At 41.4% G+C, this 14,143-nt stretch overlaps 1 protein-coding gene across 12 annotated transcripts in view; it reads left to right on the forward strand.

Annotated features, from left to right (window-relative positions):
* aak1a (AP2 associated kinase 1a) overlaps positions 1–11,806 on the forward strand; it is a 28,752-nt gene extending 16,946 nt beyond the window's left edge. For 5 of the 12 annotated variants that reach the window (XM_028995269.1, XM_028995270.1, XM_028995271.1 and 2 more), the window contains 6 exons: positions 102–206; positions 2,678–2,806; positions 3,471–3,566; positions 4,253–4,399; positions 4,741–4,848; positions 10,349–11,806. In XM_028995269.1, coding sequence (XP_028851102.1) covers positions 102–206; positions 2,678–2,806; positions 3,471–3,566; positions 4,253–4,399; positions 4,741–4,848; positions 10,349–11,220 — 1,457 coding nt within the window. In that variant the 3' untranslated portion in view covers positions 11,221–11,806. Of the gene's footprint in view, positions 1–101; positions 207–2,677; positions 2,807–3,470; positions 3,567–4,252; positions 4,400–4,740; positions 4,849–5,507; positions 8,880–10,348 lie in introns of those variants that run through there. The other 7 variants (XM_028995281.1, XM_028995274.1, XM_028995273.1 and 4 more) reach the window with 7 other exon arrangements.
* The last annotated feature ends 2,337 nt before the right edge of the window (positions 11,807–14,143 follow it).

Consider the following 14,143-nt stretch of genomic DNA (forward strand, 5'->3'; position numbering starts at 1 on the left):
ATCATAATACAACCATAATTATTGATCATACTATTGCAGATTGCTGTAAAAGACAACAATTATTATATGGATGCATACAGAGTATCTGTGCTCTTTTTCAGGCAAGCCTGCAGAGAGGTCATCTTCGTCTACAGAGAACCTCATCCTTGGGCTCCAGCCAGCACCCAATTCATCTGTAGGCACCAAGGGCTTCCCCCAGAGCACAGGTACAGTCCATCGTACACTCCACAGACTAGATCTAAAGGACCCCGCCCTGTTTTGTCCTGTTTTTTTTGTCCTTTCAATGTCTCTGTCCCTCCATTTATTATTTGTAATTGTACTGTTGTGAGTATAGGGATCTAGCCTTACCTTTCCAGGTCCCTTTAATGTCTAAGCCACATCAGAACCCAGTTACCTCCCTCCTATTCAAATGCTTTAGATAATTACTACATGCAACAAAGAAATTGATCTCATCTGCCTTCTCGTGTAATACGGTACAACAATTGTTCTTTAACTAACCCGAAATAATTACCCATTGCAGTGACAAATGCTGTATCTGTGCTGGTCACTATCTATTTGTGTACACTCTGAAATGTCCCAGGAGAGGTAACTCAAACCTACTGAGCCTAAAAACCCTGACCCATGTCTTTGAGGAAGATGAGCATTTGAATGGAGGGGGAATATTAAATTGCTACTGCTTTGTACAGGGTTCGTGGTTTTTAGCTTGAGTTATGGGCACATGTTAAACAAAGCAAACAGCACCCTCTGTTGGATGAAGCCTTTTCGAATATTTGCATTGGTCGATTTTATTGGTGCCTTGAAGGCCAATCGACAAACTGTTTACTACAATTTAATGAAAAATAATTATTTTAAACTACTTTTACCCACATTTAGAGAAAATAAATAAAAGAGAAAATGAGTATAAAATAGAGTATATGTCTAGAGTGCCAATGATAAAACACTACTGGAATATATACACAATATATTGTCTTTTAGATGGTATAGAAATTATCCTTTTTTCTTTTTTTTTAGAAATATTATATGTGATGCTGAAGGAAGATGATTGTTTTGTTACTGTGTGTTCTTGCCCATTGAGAATGAGGCAAATTTTGTAAAACTGCCTCAGACGCATCCTTTACTTAACGCTTCAGGCAACATGCTGTGCTCCTGCTGGCAGACCTGTGTCCCAGCAAGAGAAAGTTCAGCCCACTCACGTTGATGAATCCTACTCACCGCGTCCAGCCTCTGGGCAAGGACACCCTGGTTTAATTGGATTTCAGCAACTAATGGCCATTAATGGCCATGCAGCCATGTGAAGGGAAAGGGACAGAGCTGCAGATTTTCAGCAGACCTGTGTACCTCCATGAGTGTTAGGATGTCCTCAGCAGTAATTACAATTTACAGTGACAACACTGACACCAGTTCCCATTTCTAGCATGTTCTTGGTAGTTCTTGGCTTATAGCTGTAATTAAAGCTGTTTATAGCTGTAATGAGGGATTGGTGGCTCAGCTCTGTGTTTCGTGTTTGGTGTGAACCACTGAGTGTCTTGCGTACGCAGGACTGGGCTGTGATAATCCTCTCTGCTTGAAAATAGTCTTTCACTCACTCACACACACACACACACACACACACGGGACGGCTGTGTTTTTGACTTTGGACTAAAACAATGAGTCAGCAGTCCATCTCTTAATAGTTCCTTCAAATCTTCCCGTTTGGTTGTCCTAAATGTGTATAAAATGTGACGTGATGCTGCATAAACATTATTGATTTTACCGTAGTTTAGTAGAAGTTGGTCATAAGGCTCACAATCTGGCTGTGGTGACCTTTGAACTCTCTTTGCCCAGAGAACGTGGCAAAGCGCCAAATCTGCTGTGCCATTGTCTGAGAGCTGTGACTCCTCCCCCACCCCACCCCTGACCTTTCATCCCTCTATGCTCCCTCATATCAGCCTGTAAGTACAGAGGAATAGGACTGGACTCTGGCGTCCAACCTGCACGCATGGACACTGGTTCAGCCTCTGGCCAGACCGGTCCACTGTATATCAACTAATATCCTTCCTGTAGTACCTGTCTGGACTGCATGGACACATTCATGTATATATTTACTTGTTTGAGACCAACTCTGTCTTTTGTCTCTGTCTTTTGAGGTTAGTTGCTTGATCTAATCTTGAAACGAACTGGGACCATGTTCTGATCCTAACACAGTGGTGTGTCATTTTTTTTTTTTTTTCCCTACATTAACGTAATTACTCTGTTAAACCTATTTTGTTTGAGTCCTGTTGTCTGAAGTACATCCCTTCATATGATTGATTGTGGTCCTTTCTGGCCATCATGCTGCAAATGGCTGTCATGTCAGTGCATGTGTGTTTTACTGGGAATGAAGGTCATTGTCAAGGATTATTGTCATATTAGCATGATGAAATATTCTACCAGCCATTCTGTAATTATAAATAATTCTGGTCTCCTGACTTGTTTCTTGACATTTTATTGAGCCAGACATCATATTTATTGCGAAAGGTGTTGAATTGCTGATTATATAATGCTGCCCTTTGCTGTGTTTTTTTCCCTTTTACGTTCCATTTTCGCCATCTCTCTGCTGTTCTCACACTTCGCTATTCAACAACCTTTCAATCTTCCTCTCCATCCCTTTGTTTCCCATCACTCCCACCTCGGCTGGGACCATCCGGCTGGTCCTTAGAGAAGCTGATAGAGGGGCTCAAGTCCCCAGAGCCCTCCTCCGCAGCCTCTTGTTCCTCCCTGCTGCTCCCTGACCTTTTACCCCTCACCTCTGACCCCTTCATCAGCCCTGCAGAATCCAGCAGTAATGGTAACTTCTGTCTGTCTTTCTTCTCTCCAGTTTTCTTTATATTCTGCACTGAATTCATTGCTTGGCATGATCATGCTAAGATTATCAATAGTAAAAATTAGGGATATGTATAGGCAAGGATCTCATGATATGAAATGTATCATGAAACAATGTTGCAGTGTAATTATATCACAATATATAGTGATACTGTACACACTGTGATATTCTACATTTCACTGAAAATGTAAAAACAGAGCTGATATACATCATGTTGTGTACAATCTGGGTGGATCATATTACGTTTAATATTTCAGCCAAAACAACTCAGAACTGAATTTTGACTATTGTCTTTGCATTTTAACACACTGAACTAGTGGACACCAAAAACATTAATATAAAATGCATATGGTAGAAATAAGATATTTAAGTGCCCAGTTAGGTATTTAAGGCTAGTGTTGTGTTGTGGTATACAAAAATATTGATGTTTTATGTCCCTGTTTCGGTACAATATCACAATGTAAAATATTGCAATATATTGCTGAATAGATATTTTCTAACACCCCTAGTGAAATTATTTGTCATTCTGTAATGTTTACTATACCTAGGGACTGGAGCAGTCTGTTCTCAGTTCTCTTATTCTCATTTCTTCTCATGGACCCACCTTGCTGTTTTACTCCCTGCCTAGCTGCTAAAGGAGAGATGTGTGTGGACTCCCTGATTCCCGGACTGGATGCACCTCTCCCCCAGAGACAGCCGGAGTTGGTGGGAGCCTGCCTGCCAGGTCAGAGATATTCCGACATGCCATGTCCCGTCAGAATACGAGCTTGCTGACAGACGGTGCGTTCTAGTTTTGACTCGGAGCTACACGACAAGCTGTACTCTGCTGCTCTGTTTTGTTGTTGAGGTCTGCGGCTGCACATAAGTGGCGTCTGTTGGCTCTTTGTGGAAACAAATCCCCACCGTTGTTGATGAATATGTTGAAAAGGGCTGGGCGGAGTTTATTCCTCCCAGAAATCTCATCTTCAGGAGCTGTGTGCGTGTCTCTTTAGCAGATCTAGTTGACCAGGGGCAGGTTTCTTTACATCTGCTGTACTATGTTTCCTCATCTGAATACTGGTATTGTCTAACATTTGTGATCTAGTTAAAAATGGTATACAGTTAAAGAAAATACAGAGGAAGGGGAGTCATCTTATATTTGGGCCAATACATTACTAGCTTTAACATGCCATTATTTTTTTATTATTATTTTTTTTTTTATTAACAGCATGTACCCGAACTCTCACTGCTTTTCTTTAGCTTTGCCTCTATAAATCTAACATCACTTTGTTTTTTCTTTTATTTTCTCTCTGACTTCCCTCCTCCATTACCCTGACCTGCTGCTAACTCTCTCGGCTGCCCCGCCATTTATCACTTCCTCCTCTGATCCTTCTGTTTTTTCATCTCCCCACCCCTGCTTTTCTTCTCCAGATGTTCTGGCTGGAGGGGATTCTCTGTTGGGCTGCTCCCTGCTCGCCTCTCCTCCCTCTTCTGCCACCTCCTCTTTTTGCACCTCAGCAGCCCCATGTCTGGATGAGTTTGGCCCCACCTCTCTAGGTGCTGGACAACCAATGGCAGGTAAGACCTGTTTACGCTGAACCCCGAACCTGAAGTCAAATTCAGTTAGTCAGAAACATACATAGTGAGGGAGCAGTCGCTTATTGGTCTGTCGCCAAGCGCCCCCTTGTGGCCGTGCTTGGCTCTGCACATGCACACTTTTCTCTCTCTTTTTTTCCCCCATTTTATTCTCTTTTTGTTTTAATTCTGTTTAATTTTTCATAGTTTTACATACGTTCTGGGCTGAGCTAACTTCACATTCATTCACTCTTCTCTACCTCCTAATCTATTTCTCGATCTGTCTATATATCTTGCTGTCTTTCCACTCCACTTCTGATGCCATTTCATCCTACCTACTACAGACTCTGCTTACCTCATCTCTGGCTTTGAATCAGCCGAGGGCGGGGAGAAGGGCCCAGAAGACCAGTTTGACCCAATCCCCGTCCTCATCTCCAAAAACTCCAACCAAGGTAAGACCAGAGGGTCTCCTCCACTCACCTCATTGCACCCACTGAGGATGAGTTGTAAGCACTTATTTAAACTGTTATTCAGAATTTCTAAAACTTATGTCTTCAAAAGGGCTGGGCTACATTTTTAGTATTGGATTAGCATTTCACTATTTCAATATTGTTATCACGGTGCTAATTGCATTAATATTGCATTAGCAATAGAGTGCATGGTTTATAATATTTTTCCATAAATCTATCAATCAGTTGTGGTGTAATTAACATGGTAGTTACCATTGACTTCATATAAATTATTAAAATCAAACATTTCCATTGCACATAAATAAATAGCGTTTGACCTTCAAACTCCCATTATTTCTGCATATTCATTTCATTGAATTCTTATTGTGAGTGAGTATCATTATGATAAACATAGAAACAAATTCGGCCAAATCACCTGACCTTTCTTTTTCTTCTCTTTTTCTCTTTTTTCTCTTTTCTTCCCCCTGTCTGTCCAATCTGTTGCCGCCTAATTTTCTCCCCTAATACCATTTTCTGTACATACATTTTCCTTCAACCCTCTCTCTCACACACATATACACACACACACACACACACATCTCTCTTGCTTTCTCCCTCCCTTCTTCATCCCTTTGGCTTCCCCAATTTCCGGCACGTTCCAGGAGGCCATTCGCGCAGTAACAGCGGCAGCTCGGAGGCCAGTCTGCCCAGTCTGGCACGCTCCCTGCTGCTGGTGGACCAGCTCATCGACCTGTAGCGGGAGACTGGGAGGGGGCGATGGGGCGAAGGGGCATTGTGCAATCCTCCCACCTCCTTATCGAAGGGGGACACCTTTTACCTCCCCCTGTATTTGTGTATATTTAAGCATCTTAGAGTCGTCCTGGCTTTTTTTTTGTACGTCCCTCCTCAAAAAACGTCTGCAGGCCGTGAACCCCAAGTTTGGCCTGGCTGTATATCTGTCCTGCCCTCATTCATTTCCATACCCACTCTTTACCATAACTGCTTCTTTGCCTGCTGCATTCTGTCTCTTCTCTATCTCTGCATGAGTTCCAGTGTTATAGATTTTAAAGCTCTAATGTGTGCTGGTTACAAGATAGGGCTGGGTCTTTATTAGTAATCGTATGTTTGGTTTCTTCATTTGGCAGTCTAAACGTCCTGTAAAAATCCCTGTCGGCCACGCTTTGGCCATGCTTTGTTTTACTGTCAATGTCAACTATTTATGTCCAGTTTAAGGTTTCTAACTGTCTTGCCTTGGGACAGACTGCAGTTATCGTAACACTGCTTACCTGGGCAGCCTTCGACCCGCCGCTGTACTTCAACATCATTGCTGGACATATCCAAAATATATTACACTTATATATTACACAGCCTCTGTGACTAATCAAAGGGGGCCAGATTTGAAGGAACAGTCCCACCAGTCACTGTGTCTCTCCTCATCTGTATCTCCATCTTCTCTTACATGATGTTAGTCACAGTTCCATTCACACGGCAATTGTGCAATTAGAGAATTGTGAATGAAAAAGAAATGAGGAGGAATGACTTCACAAGAGAGGCAAAAACACGTTTTCCTGCATTTGTGTTGTTTTTTTTTTGTCAACATATCACAATGTGGCTTTAGTTTTGTGCAGCTCCGTAATGGAAATGCAGCTACTGTTGCATTCACATGTCCTACAGATACTCGCACTCTGACCGAAACGCATGTACATGTATAGTAACCAGCAGCCCAGGCCACATTCCTATTATCTGTGCACTAAAAACACAATATCAGATATTTTTGCATTGGAAAGAAGTCATTCAAGCAAATAGTGTTACCATCAATGTCTCACAGCGCTACAACTAAATGTGTAAATCTGTTAATGCTTTTAGAGTGATCGTGTAATGTGAGTGTTAAGCAAAATATATATGATTCCTCTCATTGATTCATATAGATGATGCAAAAAGACATTGAAATTTTGTTCTGTGTTTTTCTTTTTTCTATTTTTGTGTTTTCTCTTCATCTTATTCCAGAGATGAAATGCAGCTTGAAGGTGATTCTGACAGGTCATTCCAAATCAATAGACAAAAAGTGAATTGTGAAGATGAACAGGTTCAATAAAGTTAAAATATGAAGAGGAATTTGCTAAATAGAGGTTGAGACTGAAAGAACGTTTTGATTTCCTTTTAATTTGTTTATTCAAATGTGTTCAGTATTGCTCTGTGTAATATTATAGAGGGGAAAAAGCTTTATCACATTCCACTGATATTTGAATAGAGCTTAACAAAAGATTCTGTGAGTTTATCAAAGCATCACAGCCAGGGATTTATTTATTTATTGGTCATATAATGAACCTTGTTCTGTGGTGGGCAGTTTTTCAGGGCCAGAAGCTGTGGCAGAATTTCACAGAGCAGGTCCAGTTTGAATCATTTATTTTGTTCAAGCCTATTATAAAATCAGATGAAACTTTTACTGCCAAACATGCTGCTTTCTGAGCTGTGTTGAATAGGAGTGCCCTGCCTCCATCAGAAATGCTGCAGTAGGCGTTCTTCAGGAAGAGTGAGGCCAAATTCTCCAGTTTTTTTTTTTTTCTTCACCAGAACCAAAAAAAGTAAAACTGCCAACCAAAAAAAAAAAAAAAAAAAAGCAAGCCGATAAATAAATTTGCTGTGTAATTCAGTGTGAATTACATGCTTAGCTTTACTTTATGCTGTAGGGACCAGATTCCACGAATTAAGCAGAGGTTCAGTATACGAAATCAGGGATCAAACTGCAATGGTTACCTGTGATCCAAAGTAACTGATGCTTTTATTTTTCATAAACACTGTGTGTGTGTGTGTGTGTGTGTGTGTGTGTGTCTGTGTGTGTGTGTGTGTGTGTGTGTGTGTGTGTGTGTGTGTGTGTGTGTGTGTGTGTGTGTAAACAGCATTTTTGTTTGTGACCATTTAACCACAGTTTTCTTGGGATTGCTTCTCTCATGTGATTGTTTAAATGGAGAAAGAGATAAAGAGGGGGGATAATGGAAATTTTCACCGTAGTCCTCCTTCCATTTACACTCTTGAGGCTCCCTCTTCTGACAGGGCTCATGACAGAAGTGTCTTCCTTATGTTTCCTTTACCCTTTTTTCTGACGTGTACAGAGTACAAATGCTGCTCACCCCACACAGCAGCACGTCATGGCCATAAGGCAGATTGTGGCGCATAGTGACCTTTAAGTAGGTGTGGCTGGTGGCGACCTCATGGTTCTGTTGGACCACTACTCAAAAATATTCAAACATTTCAGACTATTTCAAAGCTAAAAATTTTTCATCTTGACATAACGTATCATCAGTTTCCTTCAGCTGCTCCCTTCAGGGGTCGCCGCAGCGGACCAGCCGCTCTGGTTTGGCAAAACCTAAAAAAAAAAGTTTTGGCGAAAGTTTTACATCCGTATCCTTTCCTGACCCAAGCCTGCCCGTTTACCCGGGCTTGGGACCGGCACCAAGAAATACACTGTCCCTTGTGTCCACAGTGGCTGGGTTCTTTCTAAAATAGGGATTTTTTTATTTAATCGAATGGAAATTACCAGTTTCTGTGGTGTACTTAGTTTAGCTTAATTAAAGATGTAAATGAAGGTCAAGCAGCTGAAAAGAAGTTGTTAGGCTTGTGCGGATGGTAAAACATTCCGTCTTTATTTAATTTTTTTTTTCTTTCTACATGGTTATATGTTGTACAGTTTACTTGTTTGCAGAGTTTATTGTGGCTGACCTATGCAATTTCTCGGCTAGCGCTTGACAGAGACCCATTTCAGCGTACTGTAGTCCAGTAGTCTCGCCTCGCTGCTATTTCTGCTTGTGTTTCCCCGTGTGTTTAAACTGGTGTTATCCGATGTGGTTTGGGGAGAACAAAATAAAACCAATCAAGGCTCGAGTTGTGGTTTTTAAAGGGGGTTAAAAAAACGACAGAATATAGACGTTTAGTTCTTACTCTGAAGCAGAGATGTATTAGTGTGTCTTCTATTTTTATGAATTGAGAGACAAGTGAAAAAGGATGAAAATAAAAGTTGTACATGTGAAATGCTACTGTGGTCTCCTGTTATTTCTCCTGTGAGTATGGTGGTTGTATAACCCCTTTGGAAATGCAAATCCACCGTGAGGCACAGTTTTTAATACTACTAAGCTTCATACCATTTAGTAATAACCTTTTTGAGTTATGTATTGTGTTATTTTTATACTTAAATATAAAATTGTTTGCTTCTCAAAATGTTTAAGTAAAAAAAGTTTTTTTTTTTCTGGTGTGTGTGTGTGTGTGTGTGTGTGTGTGTGTGTGTAGCTAAAATAGATTCGCCCATCTTATTACTCTTTTAATCAATGGAGGAATTGATCAATTCTTCAATTAATAAAATAATCATTTCCTGCAGCACCAGTCATATTTGACATTCATTTAAATACACCTTAGAGGTTGATCTTAGTGGTACCTAACTCAATCCATATTGACTGTGTCTTGTTGTAAATGATCTGTTGTAGAAATTATTGTGTCAATTCAACTTTATTAAAGAACCTGCAGATGGATCTTGGGTTTAACTTTTTTTCTTTTGCAGCTCTAATTATTGTAGTATCTAAATTGTACTGCCACACTGTACTCTTTTATAGCCCCTTCTGTATTAGTCATCATAACTCATTTCATCAACGTTCACTTTATTCTGTATTGCTTGAACTGACATTGGACTTTCCACTCTATATTTGAACAATCAAATTGTACTTGTTTTGATGTTTATTGACTGAAACCAACTTCCATTTGTTTAAACCCGAGAGCAGCAGCTCCAAAATGCTGTTAATGGTCAGCCCCTTTTTTTTTTTTAATTATCCCTGAAGTTTGACTGATTGGTCACTTTCAGTCAGTAACCATCAGACCTACCCAGGTCATTCAGCCTGGGCTTTTGGTCTCTGCTGTAGGGCTTTCAGCTGCTAACCTTCTCCTGTCTAAGCTGCCTACACTGTCTTTTAAAGGTAAGGTGATTTCTCGCAGATATTAGGGCAAGGTTCTTCAGTCTAAATCCAGCTCCTCCAGATGTTGTGGCCTGAGAGCCTTCTTTTTTGAGTCAGACCTAAATGGAGCAAACATCAATTTTCAGCTCTTGAGGACCTGAGGATTTTGATATAAAGAACCCTTACCCTAGATTGACATCTTAACCCAACACAGTATCTTTCTTGTTTCCATGCTACTATCGTACTCCTGGTCTAACAGGGCTTGGACTTTTCAGTTCTGTAACCTTACATCTGCATCCTATCGTCCAGAACCTAGCTCCTCAGCGATTGTGGGAAGTTTCTTTTGAGATGTTCAGCATGCATGTGTTGCTACTTGGTGGGGAAATAAGGGCAGCGTGTCTTTGTGTTGTGGTGGCCGTGTCTGAAGTGCAGTGTTGTGGTAAAAATGTGGCTCTAAATATGTATTTATTGTTTGGTTTGTTTGGTTATGCTATAAAAGCTGGCATATATATTTAGTTTCATTTTTACTGATTAGTTTCCTTCTCTTTCTTTCCCTCGTTTAGACCTGAAAGGAGAGACCAATGGCTACTCAGCGCTTTCAGATGGCAGTGATGCGATCGCACTGGTGAACAGTGTCATCGACGGCTGCCTTCATTCAAGTGAGGAAGAGGAGGGGGGTCGTGAGGATGAAGACCCGCAGCTGAGCTTAAGCGGTGCGGAAATCTGCATTCACGACTGCAGCAGCTCCCAGCTCCTGTTGCTGGACTCCGATGAAGAGGAAGAACACGGCCCGGGCACTGCCGATTCCCTCACAGCCTCCCAGCAGCCCTCAAAGGCTCCTCCCACTGTCCCACAATCCTCTGTGCCCCAACAGCAGCCCCATGATGGCACCACTCACACACTCCAGAGCATTCTGGGCCAGACAGACGCCGATGTGTTCTCTAAAGCCCCCTTTCTTGTTGAGCAGGAGAAGGAGAGAGGGGAGGAAGAGGAAGCCGATGTATTTGCAAAAGCCCCCTTTCTTCGGGCTCCACCCCCTTTACAGCAGCAACCAGACGTTTTCCTTCAAGCTCCCTTTGGGCGGAAGAAGAATTCCAAGGTTGTCCCAGCGTCCCAGCCCAGGGTTCAGCAGCCCCATTTAAACCCCATGGGCCACCCTGCAGGCACAGAGGCAGCGCTGTTCCCTCTAGTAGCACCCAACCCACCTTTTCACCGCCAGGCCCTGGCTAAATACTCCAGACACTTCGAGGCGTCGCTGCCACTCCAGTCGGCCACAAGCACCATTGGCCATTCGCCAGCTCCGGTTTCAGGGAGCAAGCCGGCAGGGACTGCCTCTGCCGGACTCACGCACTCCTGGACATCGGAACTGAGCTCGCCTGATCCATTCATCTCCGCACCCTTCCACCTGAAGGGCCCTCAGGAGAACCCTCAGTGATAGAACCTCCCAAGTACGCTTCGCTAAAGCAGACAGCAGGTCGGCCGCACCGTGACTGCAAGATAGTATGTATTGATTGATTCCGGTGCAGCGTCATGCCGACAGTGCACTGAAAACAAAACAAGCCCTACTGCGCCCTCTGCTGGCTGCAGCCTCATCCTACGCCATCTCTGATGAGCTCTTGTCATGCAGATGCAATGCACAGGACTGGTACAAATCCTGGAGAAGGTCATGGAATGTGTTCCTTGCTGCATCGCCTGCAATCTATTACTCTGTCGTCTTCTGATTTTGCTATATTTACATAACTTACATATTTTAAAATAGGAAAATCACATGATTTATTTTTTAATGTTAATAAGCAGTGATCTGATGCTCTTTAGGACTGCATCCTGTCCCTCCCAATGAATGTATAAATGGTGATGTTTATTCTGGGGGCTTTTTGACATCATGACAGTCTTCTTTATCTGAAATGTAACCTACCCTCAGTACTGACTGGTGGTCGAGGCATACATAGAGTGTTCTGCCTACCTCAGCTTGCAGTCAAATGATCATGTTAAAAAAAACAACAAAAAAAAAAAAAACACATTGAAGCAAGGATTATTTAATGTGCTTCACTGTCACATCATGTCTTCTGCCATCATCATTATCAGAAACAAGTACTAATAAAGCTTATATGGCATTAGTTTAACCAGCAGCATAACCATAACCTTTTTTCTCTAGTATTCATGACTTTTCATGATGTTTGCATAAGTCCCCTTTGAGCTAAGGCCACCGTTAATTAAAATGTATTTTCCTTTTATTATTTTCACACAATCACATATAAAAAAAATCCTCATTACATTGCTTTAAAAATTGCAGATCTTTGTAAAGCACAGGACAGTTTGGCTATGTGTATGTATGTCTAATTGCACAAATTGCTTGATTTTGTTGCACAAGCTGTGGATGGTGTATGGTGGTCTGGTTTTTAATTTCCGTTTTCCCAGTTTTTGTTTTCTTTTGCAAAATCTGATGTCCAATATGATCAGACTTTTTCTGTGTGTTGATTTGTGACTTAATTTAATCATTGACTAAATGATGATGATTAAATATTATTGATATGAATACAATTATTTACATCAAAAGTGACCATCTTGACTGTTAAAGGTTTACGAAGGGAAACTTCCCGTCACAGTCTTTTAAGAACTGGCCTGCCTTATGATATAGAAGTTCAGGACAGCTTTGCAGAAACTGACAGGATTTACAAGAACAGCCTTATCATTTTTTTTATGGCCCGTTGATGCATCCACACCCCTAAGACCCCTTGGCATTTCCATTGAGTGTCTGTTCACCTATGCAATCAGCACACCCTTTATCCTCTTTCTTCCGGCCTAGCCATTGGCTTTGTTCACCATTTGTGGCAGGCAACATAATCATATCGGTGTTAAATGTATTTGTACATATAACACCAAAAAAAACACATAATGAGCACACCAATGTATAATGCATATCACACTTTTTTTAAGGGGCTCTGTACAGCATGTCCCAACGTAGCATCTTTGGATCTCACTTACAATAGTGGCATCAACTTTACCTTGTATCAGGGACAAATGCTTAGCCTACCTGTCTAAAGGTTTGGTGATCTGCTACATGACCCCGTGCAAACACAAGTGGACTGTGTGGGCACGTATCACTGCTGTTGTGGCTGAAAAAATGCTGCTCACGCACAAATTAGTAGAGGCAAGGCTTCTGTGCGTTCATTTCGACCCGTCAGTACCATCAGAAAGTTCTCATTTGTTTGAGCTCTTCCAAGTATGATTGAATTATTATTTTTTTTTTTTTATCATTGTTCTTGTTGAAATAGAATAGTACACTGAAGACTGGAGCTTCCTGCTGAAAGCAAAAAGACACTGTTCTCTCCAGAATACTTGAGTAATCCAAAGCACTTGCCTTTAGCTGAAGACAGTCCTGATTATATAAAAAAAAAAGTGAAAAAAAAAAAGAATAAATTCAATAAACAAATGTGGAGCAATTGTTTCGTTGTGGTTATTGTTATTCGGTGTCATCTACAAGTGAACAAATAAACATACAAGAAGTATAAAATGCACAAGAACACTGGTAACATTAAGATGAATTGTTCCTCACAGACTTTGATCCACATTGACTTTGTCGGCTGCCCATCCATGGTGAGAAAAAAAGCACCAGCAACGTAAGCAAAGTCAAAGTCTTACTGACCAATGAGAACGTGGCCACTCTTATATTCGATGGCATCGAACTGCCCACCTACACAAAACCCCATGTAAGATACATCTCAACAAGCACAATGCATCTAATTACATGCAGCCAGCAGGTGGGCCCCATCCACACAAGATTGCTTTTCTCTGCAATGGGTTTTTGGTTTCTATAATAAATGTGTCCCCACCGGAGCGTTTTCTGCAATGTTTTCATCCACACGGATACGCAGAGAACGGCCCAGTGCAAGTATTGTATTTTGGGGAAAATTATCAAACATAGCTTCAATAACACATATCATCATAGACAGTGCATATATTATAGTGAATAAAGGGACTTTTACCTGCAGAACGTTTGTAAAAGCCACATCTGGGCAGAACAGCGCCTCTACCTGTGTGGAGTGCAGGAAAAAAAATATTATTCATTAGATTTACATTTACATTTACATTTACACCATTTGGCCCTTATCCAGAGCGACTTACAACGTGCTTTCAAGTTACCATCGATGAAGTGATCAATTCCGGTTCACTAGGACCCCCAACTATGAATACAGCTATTTTATTCACTCTGTTGTAGAATCTGTACACAAAGTTCGACAACAAGAAAATTACAATTTAATCTAAATATTCTTTAAAGAGGAAGGTCTTGAGCTGTCGGTTGAAGGTGCTGAGTGACTGAGCTGTTCTGACCTCGAGGGGAAGTTCATTCCACCACC

Source organism: Denticeps clupeoides, chromosome 11, assembly GCF_900700375.1.
Source record: "Denticeps clupeoides chromosome 11, fDenClu1.1, whole genome shotgun sequence".
In the NCBI taxonomy this organism is placed as follows: Eukaryota; Metazoa; Chordata; class Actinopteri; order Clupeiformes; family Denticipitidae; genus Denticeps; species Denticeps clupeoides.